At 55.7% G+C, this 19,552-nt stretch overlaps 1 protein-coding gene across 3 annotated transcripts in view; it reads left to right on the top strand.

The window, feature by feature from the left end:
- ARHGAP33 (Rho GTPase activating protein 33) overlaps positions 1–19,552 on the top strand; it is a 67,636-nt gene that overhangs the window by 26,120 nt on the left and 21,964 nt on the right. For all 3 annotated transcript variants that reach the window (XM_030543341.1, XM_030543340.1, XM_030543339.1), the window contains one exon: positions 17,576–17,725. In XM_030543341.1, the coding sequence (XP_030399201.1) occupies positions 17,576–17,725 (150 nt within the window). The remainder of the gene's footprint in view (positions 1–17,575; positions 17,726–19,552) is intronic.

Here is a 19,552-nt window from a genome sequence, read left to right as displayed (position 1 = left end):
TGTGCAGCTGTTCCCAACTGCTCTGCTCCAGAGGTGGCTGCATCCCAACACCGGGTGAGCTGTACCTTTGTAGTGTTGTGTGCGGCTTTTGCTGGCTGTGCCACCCAAGGTGGCTGTATCCCAGTGCCAGGAGAACAGTTCCCGTGAGGTGTTATGTGCATCTGTTTCTGGGTGTGCCAATCCAGAGGTGTCTGTGTCCTAGCACTGAGTGAGCTGTCCCCATGTGGTGCTATGTGTGGCTGTTCTCACCTGCCCTGCCCCAGAGGTGGCTGTGTCCCAGTACCGAGTGAGCCATCCCCATGTGGTGTTGTGTGGCTGTTCCTGTCTGCCCTACCTGAGGTGGCACTGATTCCCCCAGTGCCAGGCGAATCATCCCCGTGCTGTGTAATGTGAGGCTTTTCCTGGCTGCCCCACCCCAGAGGTGTCTGCGTCCCAGCGCTTGGCAAGCTGTCCCTGTGTGTTATGTGCATCAGTTCCGCTGTGTCCCACCACTGGGACAGCTGTCCCTGTGTAGTATTATGTGTGGCTGTTCCCAGCTGCCCCGCCCCAGAGGTGGCTGCATCCCAGCGGCAGGTCAGCTCTCCCCTTGCAGTGTTATACGTGGCTGTTCCCAGCTGCCCCACCTGAAACGTGGCTGTGTCCCAGGGCCAGGAGAACTGTCCCTGTAAGGCGTTGTGTGATTGTTCCCAGCTGCCCCACCCCAGAGGTGGTTCCGTCACTGCGCTGGGCGAGCCCTCCCCTTGTGGTGGTGGTTGTGGATCTTCCCAGCTGCCCTGTCCCGTAGGTGGCTGTGTCCCAGCGCCAGGAGAGCTGTCCCCGTGTGGTGTTGTATGCAGCTATCCTTGCTGCCACGCCCCAGAGGTGGCCAAACAAGCTGTCCCCGAGTGGTGGAATATGATGCTGTTCCCTGCTGGCCCATCCCAGAGATGTCTGCATACCAATGCTGGATGAGCTGTCCCCATGCGGTGTCTGTCACGGACTCACAGGTCGTGCCCATTCTTGGCCCCATACAGTCTCTGGGGGGGAACCCTCTTCAATGTGACAGCCTTTCTCGGGGGTGCACTCTCTCTCAGGGGGTAAGCCCCTTTGCCTCCTGGAACCGCACCTCTCTGAGCCTTGCATGCCTGTTTCTCACCATGGGCCCCCTCAGGGAGTCCACTCGCTCTGGACCCCCAGGGCCTCCACTCCCGGAGGGAATAATGCCACCCTGCTCTCTAGACCAGAGCGACTCTCAGCCAGCGTAAAACAGGAGAGTTTATTGAGCGTGTGAACCCAGCACAGGAAACTCTCAGGGCCCTAGGCCTGGCCTCCCTCAGCACAGAAAATCTAAGTCTCCCCCTGCATCCAGGTGGGCTCTGCCTGCTCTCTCTCTCCAATCCAGAGCCCCTGCACTTTCCAGCTGGGCATCTGATATCACCTGCCCCCAAGCCCTGCCTCTGTCCTTTGTCTTCTGTCCAGGTAAACAGGGTCCCCTGGGCCTCCTCTCCTCTCAGCCGTCCTTTGTACCCCTTTGGCTGGAACCGGCTGGTCAGCTGACCAGGGTCATCTCTCCGCAGGCCATTGTCCTCCCACCGGCCAGAATCAGCTGTGGCATCTGAGCTAGGCCTCCTGGTCACCAGTCGCGGGCGTATCCATTCTCCTGGTCCTTGGCTGGGGTCCCAAGTTCCATCGCTGGTCCTCTGTAACATCAAACTCCCTCTCCCGTCACTTCATTAAACCAGTAACGCCCAGAGAAACTGAGTCCCACCCCTCTGCATGCAAAGCATTGAAAAAAAACGTGAAAATCCCCCACTTCATCACATCTTCCCTCCGTTCAAGTCTGAACTGAGCGGGGTCACTTAGCCAGTGACTGGGGAAGTTCAGGGCCCCCGCCCCGTGACAAAGCAGTGGCTGTAACATTGGCACTCCCTCTCACATGGACCACATCCATGTTATAACCCTGGAGGAGCAGGCTCCATCTCAGCAGCTTGGCCTTAGCCCCTTTCATTTGGAGCAGCCATGTCAGGAGTGCATGGTCAGTGTACACTGTGAAGCGCTGCCCAAATAGATACGGCTGCAGCTCTTTGACGGCCCACACCACGGCCAGACTTTCCTTCTCTATGGCTGCATAGTGCTGCTCCCGGGCAGCAGCTTCTCACTCAAGTACACTGTAAACGTGCAGACTCACCCCCACGGGGCCTCCTGCTGGTCTCAGGGAATTAGCTCTGGAGCACCCTCTGCAGGCTGGTGATCCCCCTGTCCTCTTGGCCCCCATGTCCCTCCCTGGACCCCGGTGCCCTTTTAACTGGGGTGCATCCCCCTGGCAGTACCCCACTAATCTGGGTCTCCCCTCCCTGGGGAACCCCCAACCCACTTTGCCTCAGTTTTGGCTACTGCCCAGTCTCCATCTAGCCCCCCTTCACTGGGGCAGGCTGCAGTATTGGCCACTCATCATCAGCAAAGGGGTTTGGACCTGCTGCCCTCTGCAACCTCCAGTACTTGTTGCACAATGCTAGGCCACAGCCTGGGGCTTTCCAGGCTGGAGCTTCCCAGCTCCTCTGCCTGTCCCCAGCCCTGCATCACTCAGGTACCCTGTCTCTAGCTCCCTGCAGCCAGGCCCTTCTCCCTCTACAGGCAGAGGGAGACTCACTCCTTGGGCTTCTGGCTCACTGCCTCTTATAGGGAGCAGCTGGGCCTGATTGGGGCATGGCCCAGCTGTGGCTGCTTCTCCAGTCAACCCAGCTTTTAGAGCTGCAGCTTTCCAGCCCTCCCAAGCCACTTTTTAAACCCCTCAGGGCAGGAGCGGGTAACCACCCAGCTGCATACACAATGGGGTATCTCTCCCCCTTAGTATCAGTTTGCATCAGTACCGCACCCAGCCCCGTGTCTGAGGCGTTGGTGAACACCAGGAAGGGTTTGTTAAAATCCGGAATTACCAGCACTGGGCTTTGGATGAGTGTTCCCTTTAGCGCACAGAGAGCCCTCTGGCGCTGCTCGGTCCAGACCACCTTGTCCGGCTTTGCCTTCCTACAAAGCTCTGTCAGGGGAGCTGCAAGGGAGCTAAAGTGGGGCACGAACCTGCGGTAGTACCCTGCCATCCCAGTGAAAGCCTGGACCTGCTTCTTAGTCTGGGGAGTGGGCCAGTCCTTCATTGCCTCCACTTTGGCCAGTTCCAGCTTCAGGTGGCCACTCCCCACCTTGTGGCCTAGATATAACACCCCTGCCATCCCCACCTTGCACTTTCTAGCTTTTATGGTCAGTCCTCCATCCTGGAAGCCTCTTCACCTGGAACACATGTTCTTCCCAGGTCTGTCTAAAGACACAGATACCGTCAATATACACTAGAGCAGGATTAGGCAACCTATGGCGGCACGCAAGCTGATTTTCAGTGGCACTGACACTGCCTGGGTCCTGGCCACTGATCCGGGGGCTCTGCATTTTAATTTAATTTTAAATGAAACTTCTTAAACATTTTTAAAACCTTATTTACTTTACATACAACTATAGTTTAATTATATATTATAGACTTATAGAAAGAGAATTTCTAAAATCATTAAAATGTATTACTGGCATGGGAAACCTTAAATCAGAGTGAATAAATGAAGACTCAGCACACCACTTCTGAAACGTTGCCAACCCCTGCGCTGGAGCAAAATCCTCCACCCCCCCAGTAACTGGTCCAGCAGGCGCTAAAAGGTGACAGGTGCCCCCTTGAGGCCAAAAGGCAGGACCAGGAACTCGAAGAGCCCTATTGGGGTGGTGAAGGCAGACAACGCCCGGGCCTCTGGGTCCAAAGCCACCTGCCAGTAGCCTTTTTGAGATCCATAGTAGTGAGGTACCGGGCACCCCAACTTCTCTAGGGCCTCATCAGTCCTACGGATGGGTTAGGCATAAGACACGGTGATGGCATTGAGCTTCCGATCCAGATCGACCCGTCCTCCTTGGGAACCGGCACCACAGGAGAGGCCCAGGGGCTGGCAGGTGGCTGAATCATCCCTAAAGCCAGCATGTCTCCAACCTCTCTCTCCAGGTCCTGGGCTGCTTTCCCAGTGATCCTGTGTCAAGGTAGTATCCACACTCTGAACCTTAGCATCCAAAAGATGGGGTACCTGCATGAACCCCTCTAAGCCTAATACTAGCTTAGAAATGATAGAGCTGCCACCACCCAAAATATAGTGTTTTGGGACACTTTCTGACTCCCCAGACTCTTCCCTGGGGACCCTAAGACCCAACCCCCCTTGGATCTTAGCACAAGGAAAGTAAACCCTTTCCCCCACTGTTGCCTCTCCCAGGCATCCCCTCCCTGGGTTATCCTGTAGAGACTATACAGATTCAAGCTCCGTGAATCTAAAACAAAGAGGAAATTCGCCTTCCCCCCTCCTCTTTTCCCCCTTATCACTCCCTGAGAGAGAGAGAGATTCCTAACACAGAGAGAAATCAGGCTTTTCCTCCCCCCTTCTCTCCTTTCTCCCACCAATTCCGTGGTGAGTGCAGACCCCCTCCCCTTGAGTCTTAGACAAGGGAAAAATCAATCAGGTTCTTAAAAAGAAAAGCTTTTAATAAAAGAAAGAAAAAGTAAAAAATTATCTCTGTAATATCAAGATGAAAAAATGTTACAGGGTCTTTCAGTTTATAGAGAATAGAGAGAATCCTACCCCGAGCACAATACAAGTTGCGGCAAACAGAAATACAATCCTTCCAGCAAAATATGCATTTGCAATAAAGAAAATAATCAAAAGACTAAACCGCCTTTCTAACTAGTACTTACTAAATTTAGCAGAAGAGACTTTTTCAGAAAGATTGGAGGAACCTGGATGCATGTCTGGCCTCTCCTAGCCCCCAGAGAGAACAGTGCAAAAACCCAAAAAACACAAACAAAGGCTTCCCTCCACCAAGATTTGAAAGTATCTTGTCTCCTGATTTGTCCTCTGGTCAGATGTTCCAGGTTTACTGAGTTAGTTAACCCTTTACAGGTACAAGAGACATTGCCCTTTACCATCTGTTTATGACACCCTGACTGGGGAACACCTGATGGGATGGTTGGCTCCCGTCTCCACCCAGTGAACATCCAGGTTTGTGAGCCCCAGTCAGTTGGAAACTAGCTGCTAGTAATGAATGCAGCACTCCTCTGATCTCAGCCTGCTGGGCAAGAGTTGGGTGGTATGAGAGGGGAATCGATTCCAGCTAGGGGTCAGCCCTAGCCTCAGGGAGGAGTCCCACCAGGGAATCCTCTCCCTTCTCCTCCCACTGCCCACACACAGCCAGCACCAGCTTCTCCCTGTCCCAGTACAGCTTCATCATGTTGACATGATACACCCGGTGGCTGTGTGCCCAGTTGGACAGTTCCACTACATAATTGACCTCTTTTACCTGTCTGATGACCTTGAAGAGACAGTCCCAGGCAGCTTGCAGCTGGTTCTTCCTTTCGGGGATGAGAAGCATCACCTGGTCCCTGATAGGATAGGAGCAGGCACATGCTGAATGGTTGTACCAGACCTTCTGCTTCCTCTGTGCCCTGACTAGGTTTCCCCTGGCCAAACCCATGAGCTCCGCAAGCTTTTCCAGGAAGGTCAGTACATACTCCACCACTGATTCTCTGTCGAGGGAAGCCTTCACCTCTCACCTGTCCCTCATCAAGTCTGGGGTGCTCTCACTCTTCTCCCATACAGTAACTCAGACAGGGAAAACGCTGTGGATTCCTGGGGCACGTCCCTGTATGGAAACAGCAGGTGGGGTAAATACTTGTCCCAGTCCTGTGGGTGATGGTCCATAAATGTTTTCAGCATCATCTCTAGGGTCCCATTGAACCTCTCCACCAGCCCATTGTACTGAGGGTGATATGCCGAGGCCCAGGTGTGCCGGACCCAACACTTCTCCCACAAGCACTGGAGCATGCCCGATCTGAAGTCTGTAAGGACCTCCTTGGAGAAACCCACTCTGCTGACAATGGGCAGCAGTGCATCTGCCACGGTGTCTGCCTAGATAGAGGACAAGGCCACCGCCTCAGGATAGCAGGAAGCGAAATCCAACACCCCCAGAATGTATTTCATCCCTGACTGGGTCACCCTGCTGAGGGGCCCCACGATGTCCATGGCCCCCTTCTGAAAAGGCTCATCTATGGTGGGCAAAGGTCTCAGAGGTGCTGTCATGGAGTTCCTGGGCGATGCTCTGAAACTGCTCCCCACCAGGCCAGTCAGGACTTTGGGGAAACTCCTCTTCCTTGGAGCAGACTGTCTGCAGGGCAAGAAGCTCACACGGCTTCACATCCTGGGTCTCTCCTTGGAGCATTCAGCGTCTTCTGCCCCTCCGTGCACTTCCCACAGCGAGTCCACTCAGGGTCCTGCACTCCCACTTCGCAGTCAGACATGACTCTCAGTCAGCCAGTAAAACAGGTTTATTAGATGACAGGAACATGGTCTAAAACAGAGCTTATAGGTACAGAGATCCGGACCCCTCAGCCAGGTCCATTCTGGGGCCCAGTGAGGCAGACCCCCACGTCTGCCCTCATTCCTCGTCCCCAGCTAGCCCCCAAACTGAAACCCCCTCCAGCCCCTCCTTCTCTGCTGATTTCCCTTCCTGGGCCAGGAGATCACTTGACCTCTTTGTTCTCCCACACCTTTAGCTATCACCTTGCGGGGGGAAGAGCCTGCCATTAGTTGCTAGGCGACAGAGGGCCGGCCAGAAACTGAGGCACCCACACAATATTCAGGGGAAACATTAAGAACAGTCCCACTTTGTCACAGGTGCTTTACACTTATCCCGGGCCTTTCCCACCCCCTGGCAGGAGTCACAGGACCTGCAATACTGTTGGACAGAGTCAAAGACTTCAGGCCAGTAAAAGTTCTGCAGCAGCCTCTGCCTGTTGTGCCATATGCCCTGAAAGGGGAATCAGAGAATCTCAGGGTTGGAAGGGACCTCAGGAGGTATCTAGTCCAACCCCCTGCTCAAAGCAGGACCAATTCCCAACTAAATCATCCCGGCCAGGGCTTTGTCAAGCCTGACCTTAAAAACCTCTAAGGAATATCGTAGGCAAGTACAATAGTCTGCGGCAGTACCTTTGGGGAACCATCAACTGCCTCCTGGCTTTCCAAGGTTCAGTTCGCCCCAAACCAGTGCATTCCCGGTACAGGAATCCCTTCTCCCACAAGAATCTCTCCCGGTGGTCCTCCCCTGGGATCCTGCACTGCTCTGGCCCTCAGCTTCTCTAAAGAGAGATCCTCCTGCAGCTCCATCTGAATTCGGCCACTGGGTTTGAGGGTACAGCCCTGGTTGATGGTGCCTCAGTTTTTCCTAATGTCCAACCTAAATCTCCCCCACTACAACTTGAGACCATTACTCCTTGTTCTGTCATTTGTTACCACTGAGAACAGTCTACATCCATCCTCTTTGGAACCCCCTTTCAGGTAGTTGAAAGCAGCTATCAAATCCCCCCTCATTCTTCTCTTCTGCAGACTAAACAATCCCAGTTCCCTCAGCCTCTCCTCATAAGTCATGTGCTTCAGCCCCCTAATCATTTTTGTTGCCCTCCTCTGGACTCTTTCCAATTTTTCCACATCCTTCTTGTAGTCTGGGGCCCAAAACTGGACACAGTACTCCAGATGAGGCCTCATCAATGTCGAATAGAGGGGAATGATCACATCCCTCGATCTGCTATCAATGCCCCTACTTATACAACCCAAAATGCCATTAGTCTTCTTGGCAACAAGGGCACACTGTTGACTCATATCCAGCTTCTCATCCACTGTAACCCCTAGGTCCTTTTCTGCAGCACTGCTTCCTAGCCATTCGGTCCCTAGTCTGTAGCAGTGCATGGGATTCTTCCATCCTAGTGCAGGACTCTGCACTTGTCCTTGTTGAACCTCATCAGATTTCTTTTGGCCCAAACCTCTAATTTGTCTAGGTCCCTCTGTATCCTATCCCTACCCTCCAGCATATCTACCACTCCTCTCAGTTTAATGTCCTCTGGAAACTTGCTGAGGATGCAGCCCACGCCATCCTCCAGATCATTAATGAAGATATTGAACAAAACCGGCCCCAGAACTGACCCTTGGGGCACTCTGCTTGATACTGGCTGCCTACTAGACGTGGAGCCATTGATCACCACCCATTGAGTCTGATGATCTAGCCAGCTTTCTATCCACCTTATAGTCCATTGATCCAGCCCATACTTCTTTAACTTGATGGCAAGAATACTGTGGGAGCCCATAACAAAAGCTTTGCTAAAGTCAAGGAATAACACGTCCACTGCTTTCCCCTCATCCACAAAGCCAGTTATCTCCTCATAGAAGGCAATTAGGTTAGCCAGGCATGACGTGCCCTTGGTGAATCCATGCTGACTGTTCCTGATCACCTTCTTCTCCTCTAAGTGCTTCAGAATTGATTCCTTGAGGACCTGCTCCATGATATTTCCAGGGACTGAGGTGAAGCTGACTGGCCTGTAGTTCCCTGGATCCTTCTTCCCTTTTTTAAAGATGGGCTCTACATTAGCCTTTTTCCAGTCATCCAAGACCTCCCCCGATCCCCATGAGTTTTCAAAGGTAATGGCCAATGGTTCTGCAGTCACATCCGCCAATTCCTTTAGCACCCTCGGGTGCAGCACATCCGGCCCCATGGACTTGTGCTCGTCCAGCTTTTCTAAATAGTCCTGAAGCACTTCTTTCTGCACAGAGGGCTGGTCACCTCTTCCCCATGCTGTGCTGCCCAGTGCAGCAGTCTGGGAGCTGACCTTGTTTGTGAAGACAGAGGCAAAAAAATCATTGAGTACATTAGCTTTTTCCACATCCTCTGTCACTAGGTTGGCTCCCTCATTCAGTAAGGGGCCCACACTTTCCTTGACCTTCTTGTTGCTACCATACCTGAAGAAACCCTTCTTGTTACTCTTAACATCTCTTGCTAGCTTCAACTCCAAGTGTGATTTGGCCTTCCTGATTTCACTCCTGCAACCTGAGCAATATTTTTATACTCCTCCCTGGTCATTTAGTCCAATCTTCCACTTCTTGTAAGTTTCTTTTTTGCGTTTAAGATCAGCAAGGATTTCACTGTTAAGCCAAGCTGGTCTCCTTCCATATTTACTATTCTTTCTACACATCAGGATGGTTTGTTCCTGCAACCTCAATAAGGATTCTTTAAAATACAGCCAGCTCTCCTGGGCTCCTTTCCCCCTCATGTTATTCTCCCAGGGGATCCTGCCCATCAGTTCCCTGAGGGAGTCAAAGTCTGCTTTCCTGAAGTCCAGGGTCCGTATTCTGCTGCTCTCCTTTCTTCCTTGTGTCAGGATCCTGAACTCAACCATCTCATGGTCACTGCCTCCCAGGTTCCCATCCACTTTTGCTTCCCCTACTAATTCTTCCCAGTTTGTGAGCAGCAGGTCTAGAGGAGCTCTGCCCCAGCTGGTTCCTCCAGCACTTGCACCAGGAAATTGTCCCCTACACTTCCCAAAAACGTCCTGGATTATCTGTGCACTGCTGTATTGCTCTAGATATTGGGGTAATTGAAGTCTCCCATGAGAACCAGGGCCTGTGATCTAGTAACTTCTGTTAGTTGCTGGAAGAAAGCCTCATCCACCTCATCCCCCTGGTCTGGTGGTCTATAGCAGACTCCCACCATGACATCACCCTTGTTGCTCCCACTTCTAAACTTAATCCAGAGACTCTCAGGTTTTTCTGCAGTTTCATACTGGAGCTCTGAGCAGTCGTACTGCTCTCTAACATACAGTGCAACTCCCGCACCTTTTCTGCCTTGCCTGTCCTTCCATCCATGACAGTACTCCAGTCAGGTGAGTTATCCCACCAAGTCTCTGTTATTCCATTCACATCATAATTCTTTGACTGTGCCAGGACTTCCAGTTCCCCCTGCTTGTTTCCCAGGCTTCTTGCATTTGTATATAGGCAGTTAAGATAACTCGCTGATCGTCCTGCGTTCTCAGTATGGGACAGGAGTCCTTCCCCCTTGTGCTCTCCTGCTCATGCTTCCTCCCCCTATCCCACTTCCCGACTTACCTCAGGGCTTTGGTCTTTTTCCCCCCGTGAACCTAGTTTAAAGCCCTCCTCACTAGGTTAGCCAGCCTGCTGGCGAAGATGCTCTTCTCTGTCTTCGTTAGGTGGAGCCCGTCTCTGCCTATCTCTCCTCCTTCTTGGAACACCATCTCATGGTCAGACATCCAAAGCCTTCTCTCCCACACCACCTGTGTAGCCATTCGTTGACTTCCACAATTCAACGATCCCTACCCAGGCCTTTTCTTTGCACAGGGAGGATGGACGAGAACACCACTTGCGCCTCAACTCCCTTATCCTTCTTCCCAGAGCCACGTAATCTGCAGTGATCCGCTCAAGGTCATTCTTGGCAGTATCATTGGTGCCCACATGGAGAAGCAGGAAAGGGTAGCAATCTAAAGGCTTGATGAGTCTCGGCAGTCTCTCCGTCACATCATGAATCCTAGCTCCTGGCAAGCAGCAGACCTCTCAGTCTTCCCGATCGGGACAGCAGATAGATAACTCAGTTCCCCTGAGGAGGGAGTCCCCGACCACCACCACCTGCCTCCTTCTCTTGGGAGCGGTGGCCGTGGAACCCCCATCCCTAGGACAGTGCATCTCATGCCTTCCAGTCGGTGGAGTCTCCTTCTGCTCCCCTCCCTCAGATGTATCATGTAGTCCACTCTCCGCATTAGTACCTGTGGAAAGAACATGAAAACGGTTGTTCACCTGTATCTGCTTTGTTGGTACATGGACGCTCCTCTTTCTTCTTCTGGAGGTCACATGCTTCCAGATTTCTTCACCGTCCTTCTGTCCCTGCTGTGCAGCCTGCCCTGATTCTTCAGAATGTTGTGCCTGTAGAAGCATCTCCTGATGTCTGTCCAGGAAATCTTCATTTTCTCTTATGCAATGCAGGGTCGATACTTGTTTCTCCAGACTTGAAGCTTCTCTTCCAATAAGGAGACCAGCTTGCACTTTGTACAGACAAAGTCGCTTCTGTCCTGTGGAAGAAAGACAAACATGGCACAACCTGTGCAGGTCACAACAGCTGATCACTCACCATCCATAGCTCCTTCCTTCTAAGAGCTTCCTCAGCTACTGCAGCAACTACTCAGAGGAGCCTGCAAGTTGAATGCCTCAGTGGGCCCTCCCCAGGCGAACTCCCAGTCAAACTCCCTCTGTTAGCCTTTCTGCTGTTCGCTGCTCAGCTGGTTCACAGCTGACTGCCTTTTAGGTGATCATGCACCCCAGCCTCTTTGGGTCCCTCCTTACCTCCCATCTGCTGTCCACAAACTGCCCCCACACTGCGCAGATCTTTGGGCTTCCAGTCCACTAACCACACCTTAAGGTCTGGAGAGCAGATGTCATACAGCTGCTCCAACCCCACCAGGTTATACACAGCCTCTGCGATAGTGGCCCCTGCTCCCTTCCCCCACTTGCGGAGATATTCCCACAGCAGGTTGGTGACCTCCTTGTAAGTGACACCTGAGATCTTGCCTGCACCCTGGAATCGTTTCCTGTATGCCTTGGGGTTCAGTTCAAACTTCAGCAGCAAAGCCTGTTTGAACAGGTCATAGTCCCCCATCCCAATACCATCCATTTGGCTGAATGCCTCTGTGGCCTTGGGACCCAGCAGGGCAGGTAGACAGCAGAGCCTGTCTGTGGGATCAATCTGGTGTAGATCCCAACCCTTCTCAAAGGCTGTGAGGTAGGCATCAATATCCCCCGCCTCCTTAAACTGAGGTAGCAGTTTGGTATCTAGATTCCCCACAAAACTGGTGTCTCGGGGCCGTTTCCCACTTACCCCCCGTCCCCCGGAAGGCTCTCTTGGCCCATGTCACGGAGTGTGGGGGGAGACAAGGCCCTGCAATTCACCATGATTCTCAGCCAGCCAGTAAAACAGAAGGTTTATTTAGATGACAGGAACACAGTCCAAAACAGGCCTTGCAGGTAAAGAACAAAGAACCTCCTCAGCCAGGTCCATCTTGGGGGGCCAGGGATGGCCAGGAGCTCTGACTGGCCTCCCCTCCATTTTCCCAACCAGCTCCAAACTGAAACTCTCCAGCCCCTCCTCTCCCTTTGTCTCTTTCCCAGGCCCGCAGGCCACCTGATTTCTTTGTTCTCCAACACCTTCAGTTGGCACCTTAGCCTGGCCCCCTCCCTTGCAATCAGTTGCCAGGAGACAGGGTGTCGGCCATTCTCTGTGCAGACCCTTGCATATCCCTGCCCTCTATGCTCTGCAACAATCGCACGCCCTTAGATACTTAAGAAATGCATTGGGGAAACTGAGGCACCCACACAGTATTTAGAGAAAACACTAAGAACATTCCCACTTCGTCACAGCCCGTCTCTCCTCCAACTCCTGCTGCTCCTCCATCTCCAGCTCCTTCACTTTTAGCTCCAGCTCCAGGGAGTTGGGTCTGATAGACTCCCAGCTGCTACATGGACTGCCCCCATGGCTACTCCCCGGCTGCCCCTGCTGGGCTCTGGAGCCTATTCCTCAGACTGATCATTCTCTACAAGCTGAGCCATCAGCTGCTCCTTAGTGAGTCTCCCCACACTCAGCCTTCTCTCCCTGCACAGATGTGCCAGGTCCCTCTTATGGAGCTGGTTATAGGTCATTTCCATGCTGGTTCCTTCAGTTTCCTCGTTTTATCGCTGGCAGCCACTCACTGCAAAGTGACTGTGCTCACAGCCAGCTGTCTACAGGGTGCATCCACAAACCATCCTTTGCTACTACATTGTCACAGACTCACAGGTTGTGCCCCACTCTTGGCCCTGTAGGGTCCCTGGGGGGAACCCCCTTCAGTGTGACAGCCCTTCCTGGGGGTCCACTCTCTCTCAGGGGTTAAGCCTCTCAACCTCCTGGAACTGCACCTCTCTGAGCATTAGCACATCTGTCTTGCACCAGGGGCCCCCTCAGGGTGTCCACTCACTCTGGACACCTGGGGCCTCCACTCCCAGAGGGAATAATGCCACCCTGATCTCTGGACCGGAGCGACTCTCAGCCAGCGTAAAACAGGAGGGTTTATTGAGCGTGTGAACCCAGCACAGGAAACTCTCAGGCCTGGCCTCCCTCAGCACAGTACATCTAAATCTCCTCTGCATCCCGGTGGGCTCTGCCTGTTCTCTTCTCCCAGCCCAGAGACCCTGGACTTTCCAGCTGGGCATCTGAGAGCATCTTCCCTTAGACCTACCTCTGTCCAGGTAAACAGGGTCGCTTGGACCTCCTCTCCTCTCAGCCGTCCTTTGTACCCCCTCTGGCTGGAACCGGCTGGTCAGCTGACCAGGATCCTCTCTCTGCAGGCCATTGTCCTCCCACTGGCCAGAACCAGCTGTGGCATCTGAGCTAGGCATCCTGGTCACCAGTCGCGGGCGTATCCATTCTCCAGGCCATTGGCCGGTGTCCCTAGTTCCCTCACTGGTCCTGTGTAACAACAAACCCTCTCCCATAACCTTGTTAAACCAGCAACACCCAGGGTAACTGAGTCCCAACTCCTTCTCTGCATGCAAACCATTGAAAAAACCATGAAAATCCCTCACTTTGTCACAGTGGTTTGTACGCCTGTTCCCAGCTGCTCCACCCCAGAGGTGGCTGTGATCCACCGCCAGGCGAGCTGTCCCCTTGTAATGTTATGTGCGTCTCTTCCCGGCTGCCCTGCCCCAGCAGTGGCTGCGTCCCAGCGCCAGGCAAGTTGTCCCAGTGTGGCTGCCTCACTCCAGAGGTGGCTGTGTCCCAGCAATGAGCAATATGTCCCCATACAGTGCTATCTGTGGCTATAACCCAGCTGCCCCGCCCCAAAGATGGCTTCATCCCAGCGCTGGACGAGCTGTCCCCATGTGGCATGATATGCGGCTGTTCCCACCTGCCCCGCCCCAGAGGTGGCTGTATCTCAGTACCAAGTGAGCTGTCCCCATGTGGTATTATGTGTGTCTGCTTCTGTCCGCCCTACCCCAGAGATGGCTGTGTCCCAGCGCCAGGCGAACCATCCCCGTGTGGTGTTATGTGTGGCTGTTCACGGCTGTGCCACCCCAGAGGTGGCTGTGTACTGGAGCCAGGCGAGCTCTCCCAGTGTGGTTTTATGTGTATCTCTTCCTGGCTGCCCCGCCCCAGACATGGCTGTATCGCAGTGCTGCGCGAGCTCTTTCCCTGCAGTGTTATGTGTGGCTGTTCCCAGCTTTCCTGCCCCAGAGGTAGCTGTGTCCTGGCACCACGCAAGCTGTCTCCTTGTGGTGTTATGTGCAGCTGTTCCCGGCTCTCCTGCCCCAGAGGTGGCTGTGTCCCAACACCAGGCGAACTGTCACCGTGAGCAGTTACCATCTTCTCTGCCTCAGAGGTGGCTGCATCCAAACTCCAGGAGAGCTGTCCCCCTGTGGAGTTACGTGCAACTGTTTCCCTCTTCCCCACCCTAGAGGTGGCCGTGCTCCAGCACCGAGTGAGCCATCCCCATGTGGAGTTGTGTGTGGCTGTTCCTCTCCACCCTACTGCAGAAGTGGCTGCAACCCAGTGCCAGGTGAACCCTCCCTGTGCTGGTTTGTGTCACTGTTCCCAGCTGCCCCACTCCAGAAGTGGCTTCCAGAAGTGGCTCCATCCCAGCAGTGAGCAGTATGTCCCCATGCGGTGTTATATGCGGCTGTTCCCACCTGCCCCGCCCCAGAGGTGGCTGTATCTCAGTACCAAGTGAGCTGTCCCTATGTGGTGTTATGTGCAACTGTTCCTGGCTGTCCAACCCCAGAGGTGTCTGGGTCCCAGGGCCAGGCGAGCTGTCCCTGTGAGGCATTATGTGCTCCCGTTCCCATCTGCCCCAATCCAGAGGTGGCTGTGTCCCATCATCAGGCGAGCAGTACCAATTTGGTGTTATGTGGGGTTGTCCCCAGTTGCTCCACCCCAGAGGTGCCTGTGTCCAAGCACCAGGCAAGCTGTTCCCCCGTGCTGTTATGTGTGGCAGTTCCCAGCTGCCCTGCCGCAGAGGTAACTGTGACCTGGCGTGGCGCAAGCTGTCCCCGTGTGGTGTTATTTGCGGCTGTTCCCGGCTCTCCTGCCCCAGAGGTGCTGCATCCCAGCGCCAGGTGAACTGTCACTGTGCAGTGTTATATGTGGCTGTTCCCGGCTGCCCCAATCCAGAGGTGGCTGTGTCCCAGCAATGAGCAATATGTCCTTGTGCAGTGTTATCTGCGGCTATAACCTGGCTGCCCTGCTGCAGAGGTGGTTTCATCCCAGCGCCGGGCGAGCTGTCACTGTGCAGTGTTATATGTGGCTGTTCCCGGCTGCCCCACTCCAGAGGTGGCTGTATCTCAGTACCAAGTGATCCATCTGTGATGCAGGAGGGAGCGGGGTGGATAGACCTGGGAATGTCGTTTAGTTTTAATGGGACTGTCTGCATGGGGAATGGAGAGCAGGGGATGACTTTAGGTGAGGCTGGGGGGGGGGGTGGGTGAGTCGACACCTTTGCCCGGGAAACTGGACAAAGGAAGAGGGGGAGAGAAGGAGGGGCTTTTAGTTTCAGTTTTGGGCTGGCTGGGAAGAGGCAGGGAACCCCGAGTCTGGGGTCTAAGAGCCTTGCCCCCCAGAGGAACCGGGCTAGGGGGGTCCTGGTTGTACCTACAAGCCCTGCTTGGGACTGTGTTCCTGTTGTCTAATAAACCTTCTGTTTTCCTGGCTGGCTCAGAGTCACGGTGAATCGTAGGAAGTGGGGGGTGCAGGGCCCTGACTCCCCCACACTCCGTGACATTGTCTCCATGTGGTGTTATGTGTGTCTGTTTCTGTCCACCCTATCCCAGAGGTGGCTGTGTCTCAGCACCAGGTGAACTGTCCCCGTCAGAAGTTATGTGCGGCTTTTTCCAGCTGCCCTGCCCCAGAGGTGACTATGTCCCAGCACTGAGCGAGCAGTCCCTGTGCGCTGTTTTGTGTGGCTGTCCCCAGCTGTTACACCCCAGAGGTGGCTGCATCCTGGCATCGTGCGAGCTGCCCCTGTGCAGTATGTGCAACTGTTCCCGTCTGCTCCACCGCATAGGTGGCTGTGTCCGAGCGTTGGGCGAGTTGTGCCAGTGTGGTGTTATGTGCAGCTGTTCCTGGCTGCCCTGCCACAGAGTTGGCTGTATCTCAGTACCGAGTGAGCCATCCCCATGTGCTGTTAGGTGTGGCCGTTCCTCTGCACCGCACCCCAGAGTGGTGGCTGTGTCCCAGCACCAGGTGAACCGTCCCTAGGAGGGATTATGTGCGGCTGTTCCCAGCTGCCCCGACTCAGAGGTGTGTGTGTCCCAGTGCCGGGCAAGTTGTCCTCAGGCGGTGTTATGTGCATCTGTTCCCGGCTGCCCCGTCCTAGAGGTGGCTGTATCCTGGAGCTGGGAAAGCTCTCCCTGTGTGGTTTTATGTGCAACTCTTCCCAGCTGTCCCAGCCCAGACGCGGCTGTGTCCTGGTACCGTGCAAGCTGCAACGTTATGTGCAGTTGTTCCCCCCTACCCCATCCTAGAGGTGGCTGTGCTCCAGCACTGAGTGAGCCGTCCCCATGTGGAGTTGTGTGTGGCTGTTCTGTCCACACTGCTGCTGAAGTGGCTGTGACCCAGTGCCAGGCGAACCGGCCCCATGAGTCATTATGTGCTACTGTTCCCAGCTGTCCCACCCCATAGGTGGCTGTTTTCCAGCACCAGGCGAGCTGTCCCCGTGTGGTGGCACGTGCTCCTGTTCCTATCTACCCTGACCCAGAGGTGGCTGCATCCCAGCGCCGGGTGAGCTGTACCTGGGCGGTGTTGTGTGGCTGTTTCTCTCCGCCCTACCCCAGAGGTGGCTGCCTCCCCATGAGGAGTTCTGTGTGGCTGTTCCTGGCTCTCCCGCCCCAGCGGTGGCTGCAGTGCCGTAGCCAGGTGGAGGGAACAGGGGGAGCTTTGTTAGTCAATAAGGGGCCACAGAACTCTTAGCTGCTTTTACAAAAAAAAAGGGGGGCAGCCACTGCGGCACTTTTACTGACGGGGCGGTGCTTTTACTCCCCCCGCAGCGCTCCGGGTCTTCGGTGGCGCCTTGGCAGCGGGACCTTCACTCGCTCCACGGGTCTTCGGCGGCATTTCGGCGGCGGGTCCTTCAGTGCTGCCGAAGACACCCGGAGTGAGTGAGGGCCCAGCACCGAAGTGCCGCCGAAGACCCTGAGCGCCGCCGGGTGAGTAAAAATTAAAAAGGCACCAAGAAATTGACAAGGCTCCACTTGTGCTCAGTGGGGGAGCGGCCGCTGCCCCACTCCCCACCAGCTACGTCCCAGCACCGGGCAAGTTGTCCCACTGTGATGTAGTATGTGGCTGTACCCAGCTGGCCTGCCCCAGAGGTGGCTGCGTCCCAGCAATGAGCAGTATGTCCCTGCAGAGTGGTATCTGCGGCTATAACCTCTGAGGTGGCTTCGTCCCAGGGCTGGGTGAGCTGTCCCTATGCGTCATTATATGCAGTTGTTCCCACCTTCCCCGCCCCAGAGGTGGCTGTATCTCAGTATGGAGTGAGCTGTCCCCATGTGGTGTTATGTGTGGCTGTTCCTGTCTGCCCTACCCCAGAGGTGGCTGTGTCCCAGTTTCGGGCGAGCTGTCCCCATGCAGTGTTATGTGCGGCTGTTCCTGGTTCGTGACAGTCTCTGTCCCGCAGTGTGTAAGAAGCACGGGAAGCTCCTTGGTTTTCTTCGCACCTTCATGAAGTCACGGCCCAGCAAGCAGCGACTGAAGCAGCGCGGGATCCTGCGTGAGCGTGTCTTCGGCTGCGACCTGGGGGAGCATCTTCTGAACTCGGGGCACGATGGTGGGACCCCTGGCCTATAGGGCATTGTCTCTCTTCCCCCTGGTCGCGCCCCTCCCCCCGGGCTTGCGCTTTGAGGCACTGCCTCCAATCCCCCCGGCCATGCCCTGTCTCCCAACCTGACACTATGGGGCACTGCCTCCCGTCCCCCCAGCTGTGCCCCATCCTCCAGCCTGGCACTATGGGATACTGCCTCCCATCTCCCTGGCCAGATCTTGTCTCCCTGCGTGGCACTATGGGACACTGCCTCCCATCCCCCCAGCTGTGCCCCATCCTCCAGCCTGGCGCTATGGGGCACTGCCTCCCATCCCCCCAGCTGTGCCCCATCCTCCAGCCTGGCGCTATGGGACGCTGCCTCCCATCCCCCCAGCTGTGCGCCATCCTCCAGCCTGGCGCTATGGGGCACTGCCTCCCATCCCCCTGGCCAGATCTTGTCTTCCTGCCTGGCACTATGGGGCACTGCCTCCCATCCCCCCAGCTGTGCGCCATCCTCCAGCCTGGCGCTATGGGGCACTGCCTCCCATCCCCCCAGCTGTGCCCCATCCTCCAGCCTGGCACTATGGGGCACTGCCTCCCATCCCCCCAGCTGTGCCCCATCCTCCAGCCTGGCACTATGGGATACTGCCTCCCATCTCCCTGGCCAGATCTTGTCTCCCTGCATGGCACTATGGGGCACTGCCTCCCATCCCCCCAGCTGTGCCCCATCCTCCAGCCTGGCGCTATGGGGCACTGCCTCCCATCCCCCCAGCTGTGCCCCATCCTCCAGCCTGGCGCTATGGGATGCTGCCTCCCATCCCCCCAGCTGTGCGCCATCCTCCAGCCTGGCGCTATGGGGCACTGCCTCCCATCCCCCTGGCCAGATCTTGTCTTCCTGCCTGGCACTATGGGGCACTGCCTCCCATCCCCCCAGCTGTGCGCCATCCTCCAGCCTGGCGCTATGGGGCACTGCCTCCCATCCCCCCAGCTGTGCGTCCCTCCAGCATGGCTCTATGGGACGCTGCCTCCCATCCCCCCGGCCAGACCCCATCTCCCAGCCTGGCACTATGGGGCACTGCCTCCCATCCCCCTGGCTGTGCGTCCCTCCAGCCTGGCACTATGGGACACTGCCTCCTGTCCTCCCAGCTGGACCCCGTTTCCCAGCCTGGCGCTATGGGACACTTCCTCCCATCCCCCCCGGTCATGTCCCATCCCCCTGCCTGGCACTATAGGGCTCTGCCTCCCATCCCCCCTGGTCGCGCCCTGGCCTCCGTCCATTCCCCACCTCCCATCCTGGTGCTATGGGGCTCTGCCTCCTTTCCCCCTGGCCATGTCCCATCCCCTGGCCTTGCCTCTGCTCCCATCCTGGCACTATGGGGCTCTGCCTCCTTTCCCTCGGCCATGCCCCATCCCCTGGACTTACCTCTTCTCCCATTCTGGCGCTATGGGGCACTGACTCCTTTCCCCCAGCCATGCCCCATCCCCTGACCTCGCCTCTGCTCCCATCCTGGCGCTATGGGGCACTGACTCCTTTCCCACAGCCATGCCCTGTCCCCTGACCTCGCCTCTGCTCCCATCCTGGCGCTATGGGGCACTGCCTCCTTTCCCCCAGCCATGCCCCATCCCCTGACCTCGCCTCTGCTCCCATCCTGGTGCTATGGGTCTCTGCCTCCTTTCCCCCAGCCATGCCCCATCCCCTGACCTCACCTCTCCTCCCATCCTGGTGCTGTGGGTCTCTGCCTCCTTTCCCCCGGCCATGCCCTGTCCCCTGGACTTGCCTCTTTTCCCATCCTGGCGGTATGGGGCACTGCCTCCTTTCCCCCAGCCATGCCCTGTCCCATGGCCTCACCTCTG

The sequence above is a fragment of the Gopherus evgoodei genome, unplaced genomic scaffold (assembly GCF_007399415.2).
Source record: "Gopherus evgoodei ecotype Sinaloan lineage unplaced genomic scaffold, rGopEvg1_v1.p scaffold_31_arrow_ctg1, whole genome shotgun sequence".
In the NCBI taxonomy this organism is placed as follows: domain Eukaryota; kingdom Metazoa; phylum Chordata; order Testudines; family Testudinidae; genus Gopherus; species Gopherus evgoodei.
The sequence above is the reverse complement of the archived record's forward strand: the minus strand, read 5'-3'. Positions and strand labels throughout refer to the sequence as shown.